Source organism: Carcharhinus amblyrhynchos, chromosome 12 (genome assembly GCF_965287045.1).
Source record: "Carcharhinus amblyrhynchos chromosome 12, sCarAmb.v2.hapA, whole genome shotgun sequence".
In the NCBI taxonomy this organism is placed as follows: Eukaryota; Metazoa; Chordata; class Chondrichthyes; order Carcharhiniformes; family Carcharhinidae; genus Carcharhinus; species Carcharhinus amblyrhynchos.
The window spans coordinates 16,666,166-16,685,723 of record NC_137335.1 but is presented as its reverse complement, the minus strand read 5'-3'; the positions used below and the strand labels follow the sequence as shown (position 1 = coordinate 16,685,723).

The 19,558-nt window shown below is 40.1% G+C and overlaps 1 protein-coding gene across 1 annotated transcript in view; it reads left to right on the top strand.

The window, feature by feature from the left end:
* Positions 1-19,558, top strand: part of adgb (androglobin) — a 267,020-nt gene that overhangs the window by 146,577 nt on the left and 100,885 nt on the right. Inside the window, exons 17-19 of the mRNA XM_080200127.1 lie at positions 4,033-4,096; positions 8,465-8,603; positions 16,730-16,871. Of these exons, the coding sequence (XP_080056253.1) occupies positions 4,033-4,096; positions 8,465-8,603; positions 16,730-16,871 (345 nt within the window). The remainder of the gene's footprint in view (positions 1-4,032; positions 4,097-8,464; positions 8,604-16,729; positions 16,872-19,558) is intronic.

The following is a 19,558-nucleotide window of genomic DNA, read 5'->3' as shown; positions in this document are numbered from 1 at the left end:
TGCCTTCTTAACCCGCTGCAGTTCATAGAGTGTGGGTACACCCACAATGATGCTAGGAAGAGAGTTCCAGGAATTTGACAGTGAGGCAACCACAATATAGTTGCAAGTCAGGATGGTAGCTTCAAGCGGAACTTGCAGGCGGTGGTAGTGTTCCCATCCATGTGCTGCCCTTGTCCTTGGTGATAGAGGTTTGGAAGGCGCTGTTGAAAGAATGTTTGTGAGTTAGTGCTTTGCATCTTGTAGATTGTACACCCTGCTGCCACTGTGCATCAGTACTGGAGGAAAACAATGCTTAATGTGGTGGATGGGGTGAAATCAAGCAGACAGTTGTCCTGGCTGGCCCATTCAATGACCTCAATGCATCTGCCTCCCCAGTAGAAAATGCACCAGGCAGGCTTTGGTACTGGCAATGACCAGCATTGACCCAGCATGATGAACCCTGAGGGAGGTCAAGGGGTTAGGTCCAGTGAGCATTTGTCCCTCTGCGAATTTCGCAGTCCTTTGAAATAGGCTTTGATTGATAGTGTAATGGTTTTTTAAGCATTCTAAGCCTGATTGATGCATATGGTTTCTTCAAAGGGAATAAATGATTTGCAAAAGAGGAGGTGAAACCACTTGAAGAAATCACAGCTGTCAATCAGGCTTAGAAAGTTTATAAACATTGATGTCAGGAATAGTTAAAGGGGGGAGGGTACTTAAGACGCATTCAACCTTGAAGGGAAAAATCAATAAATATAGCTGACTGCAAGGCTGAGTAGAAAACCATTAAGCTGCTGAATGGAAGGTCATCTATTCTGAATCTAATTTTGGCAATTCCTCCATGAAAAGTGGGTGACCTGCTGTACATCTTTGTTTATTGTTTCCAACATGGCCAGTTGTATACATGCATTTCTGCTCAGTTAAGAAATGTTTTGATTGTGCATGATTTAGAGAGTTGTAATAATCTGTTGCACCTTGTGGTGCAAGGTGGTGGTTATCTGACCATTTGCATGAAAATGTGTATTACCTGGATGTTGCAAATCTTTACCCAAATGAGCCTGTGGAATTCAATACCACAGTAGTTGATGCCAAAACATTGAATGTATTCAGGAGGTAGCATTTGGGCAAATGGGATCAAAGGTTCTGGGGAGAAAGCAGGATTAGGGAATTGAGTTGGACGAGCAACCATGACCGTGATGAATGACGGAGTAGAAATGGCCTCCTCCTGGTCCTATCCTTCTGTATTTCTATATTTGATGGCTTGATGTCTACTATTTTGAGCCATTCCAAATAACCAGCCAATATTTTAAGGCTGGCTGCTCTGTTAAGTTTGATGTCAGTTTCAAAGCTTTTAACTTCCAAATTCTGGTTCTTGATCCCTCACTTGTCCTAGGAAACCTATGTTTTCATTTCTTTCCTTATTCCCAATTTGTTGAAAGTCTGCCTTTAATATGCATTCCTGTATTTTCTTCCTTTCATGATTTTTTTAGATTTACAGAAATGCTTGAAGTGTTCTGTCTTCTGCATTGAAAACTCCCTGTGTCCCCTGCTTAGTGATTTTGCTTTCTGTGTTGCTTTTTAGTGCCACAGCATGAGTATTTCCCGATGGTTGCTGGAGGGTTTCTTGCCCTTTTGCTCATTTTGGTGGGATTTTGAGTGGATGTGGCTGCCGCATTTTAGACTTGCCCGATGCCGTGGCATTTCAATGGATTTGAGGCCAACCTTGTTCCCTAAGTTTGGCCTACCCAACATATTGAATAGCTTGTTTAGTGTTAGGTCATTTTTGTCTGTAAATAATCTGACATTTTTTTGTTGCGGACTCTGTCAACAATTCATTCGTGAGTAAGTTTATTTTTCAATGCACCATACGCACAACAATAGGTCTGTAAGAAACAATTTGACAGATTCTCCAGGCTTTTGGGATCTCTGATTGAATTGTCAATGGTATGTCCTGTCCACAAAGAGCGGGACAAATCCAACCAGTGAATTGTAGCATGCTGGGTTAATGTAACAGCTGGGCCAGGAAAAGAACGAGTGCTGCAGCACAAATCCTCAGTACTATTGTTGGAATATTGTCAAGGTTCCAAAACGGGCGCGATGGCAATTTAAATGCATTCGCAACGCATTTAAATTGACTTAATAGGCTGCACGTCCATACTTACCAGCATTTCCCCCTTTACTTCCGCATTCGCCCATCCAGATTTGGCATGAAACAGATATGGTCCGCAAAGGTCCAATTTGGGCGCTCCAGCTTCTGAAGAGGTAAGTTCAGATCTTCTGACGGTTGTCTGACACAGATCGGTGGTGGGGGGGGGTGGTCAGATGGCTCTCTGGTGGGAGGGGAGGGAGGCTGGTCATAAGCTCCCTGGGGGAGGGGAGGGGTGGGGGAGGTAGGGGCAGAGAGGGTCCACTGCCACTCTGCTTGCAATCACTGGGGAGGAAGCGGGGGGGTCCTCTGGCACTCTGCGTGTGATCGGTGGGGAGGAAGGGGGTCTGCTGGCACTCTACATGTGATTGGTGGGGGGAAGGGGGGTTCCACTGACATTCTGTGTGTGATCGATGGGGAGGGGGCAAGGGGCTGTGGGCCACGATCGGTCTGGATAGTGGGGGGATGAGGGGGTCAGTAATGTGGTGGGGGTGCGGCAATGTCTGTGGGGGACAGAGGGAGGCATTATCCGGCCCAGAAGCAATGTGGCAGAGGAACGTTTTTCTATTTTTTTTACTGCGCATGCGCAGTTGAAGGCTCCAATCGGAGCTGCAGTGTTTTGGGTGGTTTAAGCCTCACCTTCTGCAGCACAATTCAGAATCACTGCTCGTTTTTCAGGCAGAGTGTACATGGGGGAGCCTGAGAATGACTAGAAGTCGGATCTGAAGCACTCCCAGTTTCAAGTCCACCCAGCACTTAGAATTAAAATGGTAAAATAGGGCCCTCGGTGTCAAGGGGATTAGCAGGGTAAATATGTGGAGTTACGGGGATAGGCCTGGATAGGATTGTGGTCGGTGCAGACTTTAATGGGCCGAATGGCCTCCTTCTGCATTGTAGGGATTCTATCATTCTATGGATTCTATGTGTTTTTAGTTGAGCTCAATGGAATTAAGTTGAGAGAATCTGCTTGGAGTTTTGATTGGTTAGATTAGGCCCTGCAATGATTAAAAGTATAAGAATCACATGAATTCTGAAGAACAGTAATTTATTGTAGGGATTCCAGCTTATTATTTTCCTTTCAGACTATTAGACCATTTAATTTCTACTGTAAATATACATATTATACAGCTTTTAATTACACCTTTGTCCTTAGTTATGTGCTTATTAGTATAAATCTAATAGGTCTGTTGTGATGTTCCATTACTTTTCCTTGATGAGAGAAGAATCTGTTGAATGGAGTATTAAAAGAATTAACAGGGAGGGTTGCCATTCATTCTTAAGAGATATTACTGAACGTTTACCTTGGTAGCAACATATTCTCTATGTTGTAAAGAGTTGGGATTCACCTTTGAGCTGAATATTAAATAAAGAATTTGTCATATAGAGTAAGAAGCTTGTAGACACAAATGTGGGAGAAACTTTTCTTAGCAACGCAATGCTGACATCCTTCACTAACAGTGAAATGCTGATCTTCCAAATGGTAACATCGTGAATTTATGTTTTACATTTAAGCAACCAAGTACAACACGAAATGTATGATCAAAAGCAAACTACTGAGGAAATCTGAAATGAAACAAGTTGGAAATAATCAGCAGGTCTGGCAGCATCTGTGGAGTAAGAAACCAGGTTATTATTTCAGGTCGATAATCTTTTGATTAATGCTTCTATGCAGGCCACACACAAGTTGGTCCCTTGTAGGTGTGCGCTGTGCCAAATATATTTAAAGGAGGCACACATTGAAAGAAGTCATCTGTGCACTAAAGAAAAGAATAGATGGAACATTGTTACAGAGCAGCTTCAGCATTTTATGTCGTTAATTACTACATACAAGAAGTTTGGCCCAACCTCTTGGGCATTTTGTATTCATCTTCAATAACTGATTTTATTAAATTTTCATTTGCTTTCAGGAAGTTGATCATTTTTCATAACCCAAGTAAATACACTCATTCATTGCAAAAGTCATGTTTGAAGGTAACATTCTTGTATTTGGTATATTTTCTGTATTACACATTCCTAATTTTGTTGGATAGTTTTGCATTAAATGCATTTCACTCCTATAAAGGCGTCAATTTTGTCTGTTTTCATATGGAATACATAATTGGTCATACGTAATAAGATACAATGGTGTTGATAATTGATTTCAAACATATTTCGAGATGATGTTGTGCTAATATGAAAAAGGCTTAAAATTGTATCATCTCTTTTCATAGAATCCTACAGTGCAGAAAGAGGCCATTTGGCCCATCAAGTCTGCACCAGCCACAATCCCACCCAAGCCCTATCCCCATACGCTCTAGCTGGTTCTCCTGGCACTAAGGGACAATTTAGCATGGCCAATCCACTTAATTTGCACATGTTTGGACTGTGGGAGGAAACCAGAGCACCTGGAGGAAATCCATGCAGACACGCGGAGAATGTGTAAACTCCAAACAGTCACCCAAGCTGGGAATCAAACCCAGGTCCCTGGTACTGTGAGGCAGCAGTGCTAGCCACTGTGCCACCATACCATCCAATCTCTTTTGTTAGATTAAATAATTTGCTGAAAGGTGAATTGTTTGGCCTTTTCAAATTTCACTCTAACTTCATTGCAGTATTAATGTAAGCCTCACCTGTGACTATTAAATAAACTTTAACTTTTTTCACATTTCAGATCTTTATTGATAAGCTGTTTTAGTATCTTATTACACTATCCACAGGGTTCACTGCCTATAAATCAATATTATCAGTATTATGTTTTGAAAGTGTAACCTTCCTCATCATGTATTTTATAACTCAAGCATCTGAAATTAATATTCAATGCAGCAGTATGTGGCATGATTTGGCAGGTACCAGGTTACCTCAGTGCTCTTGAGATCTATGTGTGAAACTAGAACATACCAATTAGATAAAATACTTCATTTTTCTCTTGGCTTAAAGGTCCTGATAACAATGGACATTAGTCCAAACTCCATGTGTCCACTCTATTATCATATTATTTTTTCTTTCAGTCAACCACCTATATTGATATTGCCAGATATTGCTGGTCTGTGTTTCAATCACTAACTCTTGCTTTCAAATAATCCACAACCCTCGGTCCACAAAAAAGCTTTCTCCTGCTTTCTGTTCACGATCTTAGGTTTAATCTTAGATTTGTGCCCCTTGTTCTAGATCTCTCAATCCCTTCATTATTTTAGACACCACTATCAAATCACACTTCAATATTTTCTATATAAAGATGGATGTACAGAGATTTCAAGAAAGAAAGAGAAATTGAGAGTAGAATGAAGGAATACAATCGACCAGGATTGACTTTGAAAGACACATTATTGAGAATAGCATCAGAATGTAATATCATAGTGATGTTCAACATAGAAGGATCTAAAAGCAGAGCTAGAAAAAGATTGATCGACCACAGTTTGTCTCTGTTCAAATGAAAAAAACTTAAGTACATTCTTGTGTAAATGCATCTTGTACACATTGCCTAGTGGAAACAGAAACCAGGAGAGCTTTAAATGGGAGCCCAAACCAATATCGCCTGTTTTATACAAGCACCAAAAATTAAAAATAACCGTAGTTGACTGAGGGAACTGCCCTGAACTCATTCAAAAATCCTACCCTTTCTCATCACAAACATTTTCCCTCTGTTCTCATCTATTTTTGAATGATTAAAATCTCCTCCAATAATCGTTAATATAATTTCTGTAATTGGCATGCCAATTTCAGTCTCAGTTTTAGTTCCACTGTGCATCTATCCACAATATACCCCTGGAGTATGATTGATCAGATGCCATTCTCTATGTTAATGCAAAATAATTCTGTGTAGACTACTTTTTTATTTAAATCCTCATGTTCCAGCATTCTGACACTGTCCCTAATTAATTTAGCCATTCATTTTACTTTTTCTCTATGCTCCTGCAAGTTTTATACCTAGGTCATTTAATTGCCTGTGAATTAATGTGCATGCTTTTCAATTTGAATTTCTTGGTTTGCTCTTTTATATTTTTTTCTCTGCATCCTGATTTTTTTTTGTCGTCTAATCATGTTTAAGCTCAGTCAATTTTCTACTCCATTATTTATTTCAAATTAAAACAGAGATTGTTTTCCTTTTTCAGCTACACATTCTATTCCCTTACTTTCCCCCTGCCCATAGTAGTGTTAGTTTAGCTTGGAGCTCAGGTTAACTTGTATTGGTTCCAGGTTAAGTGTACTGGTTCCAGGAATAAACTGTTCTATCATAACAGCTCACTACTGCTAAAAAAAACTTCCGATGTTCTTGGAACCTGAACTTTTCTGCCTGCATACCTTCTCTAGCCAATTACAAAGAATTACTATTCTGTAGTGGCACGGTGGCACAAAGATTAGCACTGCTGCCTCACAGCGCCATGAACCTGGGTTTGATTCCCGGCTTGGGTCGTTGTCTGTGTTGACTCTGTGTGGGTTTCCTCCAGGTGCTCTGGTTTCCTCACGCAATCTGAAAGACATGCTGGTTAGGTGCATTGACCATGCTAAATTCTCTCAGTGTACCTGAACAGATGCCGAGTGTGGTGACTAGGGGATTTCCACAGTAATTTAGTTGCAGTTTTAATGTAAGCCCACTTGTGACACTAATAAATAAAAAAAAAATCTCCATAATGTAGCTGTTCCTCTAGTAACTGGTTCAAGACACTGTAAGTTATTCCAAGATGACAATCCTGCTTTTTACTGTTATCACCTGACAATTCCTTAATAGGAGCTGATATAAATATTTGCTATTTCACTCGTTCTGCTATGAAAAGCAACTTCTGGCTGATCTTTCTCACTTTTCACACCTACTCTGTTATTTCTGCAGTGCTAGGGAAGGTAAAACCCTTTGGATTCATGTTCGCATTATAGCAACAGTTGCATGCTCAAATTGAGCCTCCGTCTATTTAACTCCCTTCTGTAACCAAGTCAAATAATGGGTTGACGTGATGTCCAAATCAGTCATGATAACAAAGCACTGAGCAATAGTTCCACCTCATCAGTCACAGAGAAGTTCATCTACTGCAGAAATAGTCAAGACTCGTTTTAGCAGAGGTAGATTGGCAGTGCGCAGACAATTTTGTGTGAAAGAAAACTGTAACATTTTAAATCAATGTGAGTAGTGGTGATTGACAGTTCCGTAATTTAGGTAGAGAGATATGAACCAAAATCAGATAGTTTATGTCAGCAAAGGCAAGCAATAGGGATGTTAGATTGAATGTGAATATGTGCATCTGCTTTGCATCAAAACCTTTCTACCTGCACACCTTTTCTAGCCAATTAGATAGAGTTACAATTCTCTAAAGGCATGGTGGCACAGTGGTTAGCATTTCTGCCTCACAGCACCAGGGATCCAGGTTGAATTCTCAGCTTGGGTTAGAGTAGGAAGAAAATTAGAAAGAAATAGAAGTGAGAAATGGATTTCAACATGGAACCATTAATGGGTTCGAAATGATTAGTATTGAGCAGAGTTGAAATTCAAGGAAAGAAAGTATCATAAGTTAAAAGCTGAAACAATTCATGTAATGAGCTTTTTTTTAATTATTCATTCATGTGAGCTTCACTAGTAAGTCCAGCAGTTACACTCCATCCTTAATTGCCCTCGAGTACTTTTAAATCTGACTTGTTAGATAGCACTGACCTTTATATATCAAGACAACAAATATCATGATATCTTAGTTGTCTTAGTTATTCCAACTCTGCTACCCATATCCAAAGTCGCCCCAAGTCCTGTTCACCCATCATGTCTCTGCTTACTGATCTACATTGTCCCATAATCTGTCGATGCCTCAGTTAAAAAATTCGAACCTTGGTTTTCAATTTCCTTGGTGGACTCATCCTTTCCTATCTCTGTAATTTCCTACAGCCTCAAAACCCTTAAAAATCTTTGCGCTTCTCAATTTCTGGCCTCTTACAAATTCACATGTTGTCCCTTCAGTTGCCTCGGCCTAAGCTCTGAAATCCATCCCTAAATTTCTCTTACACAATCCCCCACCCCACAACTTTTGTTTCTCCTTTAAGACCCTCCTTACATCTTTGAACATTTTTTTGGTCACTTGCACCAATTTCTCCTTTTGTGGCTTGGTGTCCAATTTTGTTCAATGATATTTCTATGAAGCATGTCAGAATGCTTTCTTACAATAACATCACTGTATAAATCCAAGTTATTGATGTTGGCTTGCTTCCTGGATTGTGGAAAGCTGCAGGGTATAAAGAGCTACAAGACATACAGTAGCAGGAATTAGTAAGTTCACAGCTTGGTTGAATGTGAATTGTATTATCTTAAATATATATATTTGCTTATTTTCTACTGATTCTGATTTGCATTCCACCAAAGTAAACTCTAGAACAATGATTTAGCCCACAGATGATCGAGGACCATATTACCTACATGTGGACCACCCCAAACCCATAGAGATATTGGTTACCTTCTCTGCCCTGATGCGCTGGGGAGACATCAGCTGTGAAAAAAGCCTTAACAAAGGAAACAATGACAAAGGTCAGTGAAATAACTCCTCCAAGGCTGGTGTTCCTTCACCAAATTTAGATTTATTTACATTGTAAGCAATGCTCAGACAGGTATTTCCTCATATAGAGTATAAACCTGGAGTGTCAGTATCCTTGATGCTCCACATTATGTACACATGCAGGGCTCCCTAATTGGACAAGCCATGACTGCCCTAATCTAGGAGCTCATGTTCTAAGAAGTCCACATTGTGGGCCTTGTCAAAGTCATTACAATTAGTGCCTGATACATTTATCAACAGTTGCATTCAAAATGATCTGTCAATCAATTAGATTATGTCTAATTTGCATTTTAGCTCCATCTACCTGTCTTGGCCCTTAATCACCCTTAGTACAACTGCCTAATAAAATGAATCATTCACAGTTGTGAAATCTTCAGTTGATATAAGTTCAACAACTTTCTGGCAGAGTCCCAGATATCCAATGCCCTTTGTGTGAACGAGTGCTTGCCGACATCACTTAGCTCTAAATTTAATATATGTGTCCTTGTTCTGGACTCTCCTGCCAGAGGATGAACCTTGTTTCTATCTATGCAATCAAACTCTTTAATCATTTTAAACAGTTTAATTAAATCATCCCTTAATCTGCTATATTCAAGGGAATTAGAACCTAATCTACGCAAGCTATCTTCATATTTTAATCCTTTTTCTTCCCAATATCATTCTAATGAATCTGCACCCATTCCATGGTCAATATGTTCAGGAGTGTGACTGAAAGATTTCATTACAATATTCCAGGTGGCATCTAAACATAGATCTGTCCATCTATAATGTAACATCCATGTCTTGTTTTCCAAACCTCTTGTGACAATGACTAATATGCTATTAGCCTTTGTTAATTATTTTCTGTAACCAGTGACTGCTTTTCCTGTGCCCCTAAATTTCTGTTCATCCACAGATTTTAGCTTTTCACCCTTCACATGTGATGATACCGTGTTAATTTCTTATATTTTGTGTTTAAGGTGGGGATTGCTTTCAGAAGCAGTGTTTTGTTTCAAGAGTCAATTAATCTGATAAACATGAAGCATATGCTAAGAATGCAGGCTAATAATTGGTTTCAGCTAGAAATGTGTTACTTTGTGGACCTTTTGTTTATTTAGATTGTCCTGGGATTTTGACTAGATATGCAGAGTCATGTGAGTTTTTGATTAGGCTGATTGATGGGCAGAACCATGTGATTAAAGGGAGGAACTAAACTTGCAGGAAGGTTCATTTCATTTCAGAATACAGTTGCTGCCTAAGCTGCCAGAAGAAAGCAATGTCTCTCTGTCACTCTCTCTCTTCAAAGGCTTTCTAAAAGCTTTAAACCTGGTAATCTAAGTATACTTGTGTTTTGCCAAATAATTTTAAAGAGAGATATAAGTCTATAGGAGAAATTATGCTTGATTAGAACTCATAGTGATAGGTTAGCAGTTAAGAATTTTATCTTGTCATGTTTAAGTCTTGTTCAAGTGTTAAAAATTAAGCTAATTCATTTGTTATAATTGAACTGTGTTATTAAAATAAAGTTTAATTTGATAAAAGAACAAAGAAGAGTGCAGCACAGGAACAGACCCTACAGCCCACCAAGTCTGTGCTGATCATGATGCTGTAACTAAAAAAACCTTCTGCCCTTACTTAGTCAGTATCTGTCTATTTCCTCCCTATTCATGTACCCATCCAGATGTCTCTTAAATGTTGCTAATGTGCCTGCTTCCACCACATTCTCTGGCAGCAAATTCCAAGCACCCACCACTCTCTGCGTGAAAACCCTCCCCCACACAATTCCCTTAAACTTTCCTCCTCTCATCTTGAACCTGTGTCTCCTTGTAATTGACATTTCCACTCTTGGAAAAAGCCTCTGTCTATCCATCCTGTCTATGTCTCTCATAATTTTGTAGACCTCTATCAGGTCTCCTCTCAGCCTCCGTCTTTTCAATGAAAACAATCCTAGTTTATTCAACCTGTCCTCATAGCCAACATCCTCAAGACCAGGCAACATCCTGGTGAACCTCTTTTGCACTCTCTCCAAAGTTTCCACATCATTCTGATAGTGTGATGACCAGAACTGCACGCAGTACTCCAAATGCAGCTTAACCAAGGTTTTATATAGCTGCAACATGATTTCCAAACTCCTGTGTTCAGTGTCCTAGCTGATGAAGGCAAGCATGCCATATGCCTTCTCAATCACCTTGGCCACCTATGTTGCCACTTTTAGGGACTTGGACCTGCACACCTAGATCCCTCTGTATGTTTGTAACAACTCCATGGAGGCGAAGGTCCCGCCAACAAAAGTTCTTTTATTTACAAGATGTACTATACAACAGAGTGCCCCCTGCTTCAGCAGGCAGGGAGACTGACACACCTGCTTTGAATATGGAACATGAGGCTCCCTGATTGGGCATCAATTAGGACTCAATCAGGGACATCTCTTTGTATCCAACCAAATAATTGAAATCAAACTAACATAAGGACAACTCAAAAAGGGCAGCTCGCTAAGAGGAAGGGAACCACCTGTGTTGCCACTTTCAGGGAACTGGACCTGCACACCCAGATCCCTCTGTATGTTTGTAATAACCCCATGGAGGCTAAGGTCTCATCACCAGAAGTTCCTTTACTATTAAGACATATTATACAACAGAGTACTCCCTGCTTCAGCAGGCAGAGAGACTGGCACACCTGCTTTAAATGTGGAACATGAGGCTCCCTGATAGGACTCAATCAGGGAGTTCATCCTCTAGCTGGCCAACCTCATTTGCCTGACATTTAAAAGCTTCCTAGTTTGTAAGTAGAGTCACGCTTGGAGTGAAACAAATTTATCCCCATACTAATGCCAAAAGTACAAGATTGTTGGTGTCTAGTCTGACTTCACAATATACCTTGGGTTTCTGATTGATACCTTAACAAAAATTGAGGGCCCTTTTCCAGGAGTAAAAGCCAGTGGGTGTTGTGGATCTGGTTTTTTTTTAAGTACATATTGGTTAGTTTAAATAGGGAGTGCCCCTTTGAGTGGCTAAAAGATTTCTTGGGTGTGGAAGAGGTCACTCAGTGTGGTTTACAAAAGGTGGTTAAAGCAAAGCTTTTAGATCTGACAAAATAGCTGAAGTTGACTTTATCTGAAAGGGTGAGGAAGCACAAGGTCATTTCAGTGATAGCTCAGCATTTAAATTTACCAGAGACACAGTTGGAATCATTAGAATTGACTAAAATTCAATTAGAAATGGAACAGCTTGAATTGCAATGAGAGAAAGAATTGAAATGGTTTGAACAAGAAGAAAAATTAAAGTAGTTCAAGCAAGCAAATAATTTAAACAGTTTGACCAAGAAAAAGAATGGAGACAGTTTGAATTGCAATTAAAAGCAGCGGAAAGAGAAAAAAGAGAGTTGTTGAATTTCAGAAACTGGAACTGAAAAGCGTACTTCAACTAAAGCTGGCGACGGCATATGTAAAAGTTGGGAATAATGTTGAGAACAGTGAGGAAGAATTAATCCCTCATAGTCAAAGGCCTAGTGGGGTTGTTTAAATACATTCAAGCGCTGCCAAGGTTTGGTGGAAGCCTTTTCAATTTCGAATGCAAAAGTAGCTAAAAATTAAAATAGCTACAGACCATGTTGGTATTGTTAGTCCAACAAAACTGGTAGGGAGACCTAGTGAAGTGTTGCATTGCTATCAGGGGAGACATCTAGGCAATATGATAAGGTGAAAAATGCCATCTTAAGTGCATATGAACTAGGGTCAGAAACCTATTAGGAGAAGTTTAGCAATCTAAAGAAGGAACCAGGTCAGAAGTATATAGAATTTGAAAGAAGCAAACGAAGTATCTTTGATGGGTGGAGCATTGAAAATAAAGCAGACGTATGACACTTTTAGGAAAACTTTCCAAAGTGGAAAAATGGCAGATGATTTTGAATTGGTTCGGAAATCAAGGTTTGGTTTTCAATGTGAGGGATAGAAACGGGGGAAAAGAGAAATCCACAGGTAGTCAAGGCAAAGGAGATCTTGTTGGAGATAGCATGGATAGCTTGCCTCAGGTTAAAAAGGAAACATATGAGAGTGGAAGAGAAATAGGAAACCTTTGATATTTTCATTGTAATAAAGTTAGACACAAAGCTGCAGTGCTGGTGGCTTAAGAAAAGTACTGGGAAGACAGTGGTAAAGCAGATGAGCCAGTGAGGTTTGTTAAATTGGCGAAAAGAAATCATGGTTGAAGCTGAAGAGGTGCAAGTGAATGTACAGTCGGTTCAGGGGATGTTTGATTTCTTTGAATAATTTATTCGTGTGGGTAAGATTTACTCATGTGTACCGGGAGGAATAGATAATGAAATTAAGATTTTGAAGTTATAGGATCAAGTCAATCTTTAATGATGGGAGATGAGGAGATATGTAGTTGGAAGGTGTACTGCTAGAAAAGGTGGAAATGTGTGAAATTAATGATGAAGTCAGTAGTGTTCCATTAAGTAAGGTGAGTTAAGACAGATGAAAAATGGGCAAAAGCTCAAGTTGTATTACCAGTGTGTCATAGAAAGGTGGTGTTGCGGTTAGCACATGAGGTTTCAGTAGGAGGTCATTTAGAAGGGCACTGGATGTGGCAGGACTGCAGAACTTGTATCTGATTTGTGGGTTATAGAATCGCTTAGCTTTGTCTCACTTGCTGCTTACGCTGTTTGGCATGTAAGTCCTGTGTTATTGCCTCATCAAGTTAACACCTCAATTTCCCTTATGATTATAGTATTATCTAACTCAGGCCTTGTTATTCATTACCAAATCCAAGATACCTGTTCTTTTTTTTTCAAACATATCGCTTCAGAAAATTGTTTCAAATGAATTCAAGAAATTTGCTGTATCTAGAACTCAAGCTGTTCTGCTTCCTGCAATTTGTGAAAATTAAAGTTTCCCATTACAAGTACTCTACTTTTGCGACAAGTTTAGTTGATCTGCATAATTTTCTATTCCTCTGCTTTAAGCAGTTCACATCAAAGTCTTGAATCATTTTTATTTCTCAATTCTACCCATAGAGCTTCCTTTGTCTGCTTATTCTTACTGATATCCTCACTCGGTGGCACAGTGGTTATCGCTGCTGCCTCATAGCACCAGGGTTTGATTCCTAGATTGGGTCACTGTCTGTGCAAAGTCTGCATGTTCTCCCTGTGTCTGCGTGGGTTTCCTCCGGGTGCTCTGGTTTCCTCCCACAGTCCGAAAGACATGCTGGTTAGGTGCATTGGCCATGCTAAATTCTCCCTCAGTGTACCCAAATGAGCTGGAGAATGGAGACTAGGAGATTTTCACAGTAACTTCATTGCAGTGTTAATGTAAACCTAATTGTGACAATAATAAATAAACTTGGAAAACTGAACTCTCTCAAGCTGTAATAATGTTCCATGTCAGTATTGCTGTTGCACTTCCTTTTCCAATTTCTCTGTACATTTCATAAACCTGAATATATGACACCCAGTTATGTCCAACTGGTAGCCAGGTTTCCAAACCCTTTAAGCCGATTTGATTGTTTTTTGTTGTTTCCCACCCTACATCTTGTGGTGTATAAGGCGTCTGATTTCAAGGCAGGTTTTTCTTGGAACAGGAAAAACTCAATTTGTTGTCAGCTCGAGCTCCTACCTTTCCACGTCAAGCGTGGCTGACCAGGAGTCTCTCCCACTCTTACCACTTGGTGTATTGGAAGGATTTTGCAGGTTGACACTCAACCTGTTTGCTCGCGTTATGAACACACTTTTCTTGGCTATCAAGTCCCAGGGTGGGACTCGAAACCAAAGCTTCCACTCAGAGGCAGGGATGTTACCCACTGCACCAGAAGATCTCCCACTGAATTGATGCTTATTATTAATTTAGTTAATTAGTGTATCCAACTTTTCAATGCGCAATTTATGCTATCCCACCCTTATGTCATGATGCTATTTTAACACACATTTTAATCTGTCACACTTGTTGCTTTTTACCACTTCTGTTCTGTTTTTATCAATTACTTTGTTGTTCTTTATTAATGTCTTTATAGGGCAGCAAAGTGGAGTGGGGAGAGACAGTCAGCCATAATCTTATTGAATGGTGGAGCAGACTTGAGCGGCCGTTTGGCCTCCAAGTCCTAGTTCTTGTGTTGTAATTACCCAGAATACTTTCTGAACCCGAAGTATTTACATTACCTCAATTGGCTTGGACTTAGCCCTCCCATTACTATTTTTAGTTTTTTTGTCAGTTTCTATTTTTGCATGAGCTCTCCAAAAAAACACCACTCCCCCCACCCACACTCCCCACCAATCCTGCAATTACGTTCCCCTTTTGTTAGTTCAAAGTCCTTTTTAAACCCTATTTTGCCAAAGTGTTTGGTCCTGGCTCAATTCATAAGAAGTCAATCCCAGCAGTGCTATAGCTTCCTAATCAGCAATTAATATACCATAGTCGTGCTGTTAGTGGTCGCAGCAGCAATTGCTCATTATTAACATCCACCAAAGACCTCTATGTTATTGTGTATTAAAATCAGAGCCAGTCATTAAGATGTTTAACTACAGTAATATCTGTTGAACAGATACATTGGTTCATTGCTATATTGAAAGAAAGCCTTGCATTTGTATGGTGCCTTTCACCTGTCACTGCTGTAAAATAGGAAACAGCTCATTCAATACAGCAAGATCCTAGAAACAACAGTGAGATAAACATTAGCCAGGACACCAGAGAGGACTCGATGTTCTTCTTCAAAGTAGTCCCACGACATATTTTATGGTCACCTGAGAGGTTAGATGTGACCTCAGTTTAGCATCTCATTTGATAAAAGGCACCTAGCAATTTCCTGGAGTGGGACACAAACCCACAACCTTTCACCCTGAAGTGGAGAATGCAACTCACAGAGTCATATAATGCACACGAAAAACAAATAGCAAAGAAAGTGGTGCTGATGCTTTGTGAAGAGTCAGTAGTGGTACAAAAGAATATCTGCAAATGTGGGCAAAATTAAATAAAAACTAAAGAAGCTGCAAGTAGACTCTTTCAGGGTGATTTTCCCACAAGGAAACTAAGTGCCCAATGGGCTGGAAAACAGAAGATTTTCCCACCCAATCTTTGGGCATATTTTTGAGAATGAATTTGCAGCAGTCTGAGCTTCGCAGTGTCCATCAGGAGACTCACGCTAATAAGGGAAGGGATCGGGATCTGCTACCCTAACCATTGGGCACAAACTTGTTCTTAATCATTCGGAAATAATGGCCTAGATACCTTCAACGCTTATTGTGCTTATTGGAAACTACATCCATCCATGAGATGCTCCCTTGATGCTGACTATATTTCCTAGCCAAAGAATGTGGGCTTCCCAGGCTCTAGTGGTATCACTCTCAGGAGAGAGAATCACACTATAGCATGCCCTAATCTCCTTGAAAAAAAAACAAAGGCAGAGTTTCTTGTTTATAATCCCTCCCAAATTCTCCAAAGACCTTCCCTGCTGCCTTCAGACTTTTGAATGGTCCTATCACACATTAATCTGACCTTCCTCTGCACACCATCTGTGACCGCAACACTATATTCTGCACCTTCTTTCCTTCTCCCGATGTACTCTATGAACAGTATGTTTTGTCTGTATAGTGTGCAAGAAACAATACTTTTCATTGTATCCCAATACATGTGACAATAATAAATCAAATCAAATCAAAAACCACTGTTACTAACTTCATTTTCACAACCTGTGACGCTAGCTAAGTCTAGAATAAGCAAGCATTGGGTGGAAAAGTTGAAGATTTATCCACAATGGAATTTTGTATGTACTGGAAAAGAAAATATTTGCAGAGTGCTCAAGGAAGGAGCAGTTAGTACCAATTGGGTCGCCCTTTCAAAGAGCTGGCACAGATACATTGGGCTAAGTGGCCTATTTCGGTGGTGTAAAATTTTAGGGATTACTTGGAGTAATTGCTTGAAAAGTTTTCCATTTTGTGATGGGCTTTGCAAATATTGCTGCAAAATATATTTGTCTACTTTTCACTTACAACTAACAGGAATGAGTCTGCACTTCCACTTGGAAGTCATGCCCACAGCAGCCAGAGTACCAGAAAAAGTAATGCATATAAATAACTGGGGATGATTTATGTAAATAAGCACTGACATTTTTGCCATTATCATTATTTCCAGATAACTTGAAGGAATTATCAAGCCTTCTGCCAGGCATGCTTATAGCTGAGCGATACTCTTGGAAGAGTCTTACCACAATTCCTCCAATTCTATGCATCAAAACCGTGGCTACAAAGTCAACCACCTTGGAGCTACCTTGCGGGTTTGTGTTCATTTTATACATAAACCACAAAGGCCCTCAGACTAATTTTTGAACACAGATATAAGTTGGTTCTCAATAGTTAACAGCAAAATCAGAATTCTGCCTAGAATTAGTAGAATGACAGTGTTCTCACTCCATCTTCTAGTTTTCAACACTTTATAGCTTTCTGGATTTAACACTGAGTTAACCAACTCAGACCATGAATTCTGTCCTCCATTTAGGTTTTTTCCACCCTCTCCTTCACCCCCTGCAATGCCAATATGTAACTTGTTCTAATGTGTTGCTTTCTGTAACCTCTGATCCTTGTTCTGCTATAAGCACATTCTGCTATCTGAACTTTATGCCACTATTAACACCTGCCTTAGCCGTTAGTCACTCCTTTTGTCTTGTGTCCATGACATCTTCATCATTTAATCTTTCCTGAGGTCCAACCTATTTCTGGCCCATTTTGCTCCACTTGCTTCACCCTCCCTCTTCAACAGCATGAAAACTATCACATCTTGACTTCTCTTCAGCTCAGAAGAAGTCATATGGTCTTGAAACATTAGCTATATTTCTCCCTGCACAGATACTGCTAGATTTATTGAGTTTTTTCAGCATGCTTTGTTTTTATTATGACCAGATGAGAGACTGCTATTCAAAGCATTTCTCTCAATAAGTACAATCATTGTTTGACAGATGATAGTCAACTTCCAACGGTACTTCTTTGCTGCCAGCCTTCATTGTGGCATGGAAGCAGGTTATGTAACCTCTGATGAAGGTGAGAAGCAGAGTCCGAACCACCATCAATAGCTCCAGCAGTAGGAGCAACACCAACAGCATTACCAATTGCCTTCTGCTCAGCTCCTCAGCTGCATTCATTGGGCAGATAAGATGGACACCTGGATTTATCAGAAGGCAACAAAAGTTGTACAGGCGAAAGTCAACTCTCTCAACATATCTGAGCATTAATGCCTCAGGAGGTTCAAGCTCTGAAGGCAGGGCAGTGCAGTCTCCTGGAATAAGGCCCTTTCTTCAGTAGAACAGGTGGACATACATTGTCTGTACTTAGAAAGTTTATGATATGAAAAGTAAACATGAGCTTGGAGAAAGAATGAGCAGTTGTTTAGCGACAGGCGTCACTTTTTAGTTTAGGAAGACTTTTTGGATTTAGCCTTAAATCAAACCTATAGCAGTCAGAATTAGGGATCCAGAGGGGAACAGCTCTCTGAGCTTTGTTGAAAGTAATGGACAAAAAGTAAGTTAAAGTCAGAGCTGAAAAGTGCAGACCTGGTGGAGTTAGCAAGTAAAAGGCCAGTGATTTCTGAAACATTCCAAAGGTGGGTGATAGCTTACTGCAGCCTGTGAAGTACAAGGTTGAAGCAATCATAAGATTGATGTCTTCATTCCAGTCTTTGGAACGATAGTATTCGTTGGTAGCTGGTTCCCTGTGAGACTTTGGGAAAGTTTGAAAGCTCCTGGCAATTCAAGACAAAGGAATACTGAAAGGAGAGTTGGAAAACTGGAAGTGGATCCTTGTAGATAATAACTGAGACAAAGCGTTATTTGAAAGGAGATTCTAAGACATGTCTTTTGGAGAGTTGAGTTTGGAAACACTCATTTGGAAATCAAAGTCCAGTGAGATCAGTTGGTTCATACTGTAATAGCCATCTGGGGGAGAGGGATTTGAGGAGAATCCAGGGGAGACCGACTGTGTGGCATCTGTCACTTGGTTTCAGAATGGGGTTATGTCTGACCACAGTTAGTTTGTTGGCTTACAGGGACTAGGTGTTATGGAAAACCTAATTGCATAAGATATACTTTGTAACCTGTGTAAAATCTGTGTACATTTGTGAGGATAAGTGGGAACAAAAGAATGTCATATCATAGTCAAACTTTTTACATTTAATACATTTTTTTGTTGTTAAAAGCTAGTTGGGTCATAAAATTAGAGTGTGGGGCTTGGTATCTGAAAGTGTTCTGCCATTCAACATTCATGCCATCCTGAGGTCCTGAATCTTCAGTGCACTGTCTTCAGATTGGAGTGATCTTCTATCCACATCTCCTTCCTTGAGAGGTTGTCCTTGTCCTTGCATCCTTGAGAGAACTTACCTCACTACAGCCCTCAAATCCTACAGCAGGATGTCCAAATAAGAAGAGGAGGACTGAACAGCAGCCTTCTTAGGTGTCCTTTCATTTTTATAGTTGCTGCAGCCTGAAAATTCAAATTGCTGATGAGGCTTTGTAACTCTTCAACTCAAAATCCTTTGTATGATAATGAATACATCATCCAGACTGCCTTACTAATTGGCCTGGGAACTTGAAGACAGGTACTAATATCATTGTTCGGGGAAGGAACCTCAGCAAAATGTATCAATTATTAAATTGGGCTCCTGATCTGAAGATAGTCCTGCCATTCCAAAAGGGACCAAGTTCATCAGATTCCAACCATTGCCTTTCCACAGCGTATCGCCTATCGGTCATCATATGATTATGGAGCCAGGAGATGGTGCCTTTTATGCCTGTACCAATACTGGAGAAACCACCAAGAGAAAATTCAAAGGAATTCTAAAGCTGAGAGGCGAATTTTTGAAACAGAAAATCCAAAGTAGCCCAGAAATTATAGAATCCTACAGTGCACAAGGAGGCCATTCAGCCTATCAACTCTGCACTGACCCCCCTCCAGCGTAGCATCTTACCCAGTCCTA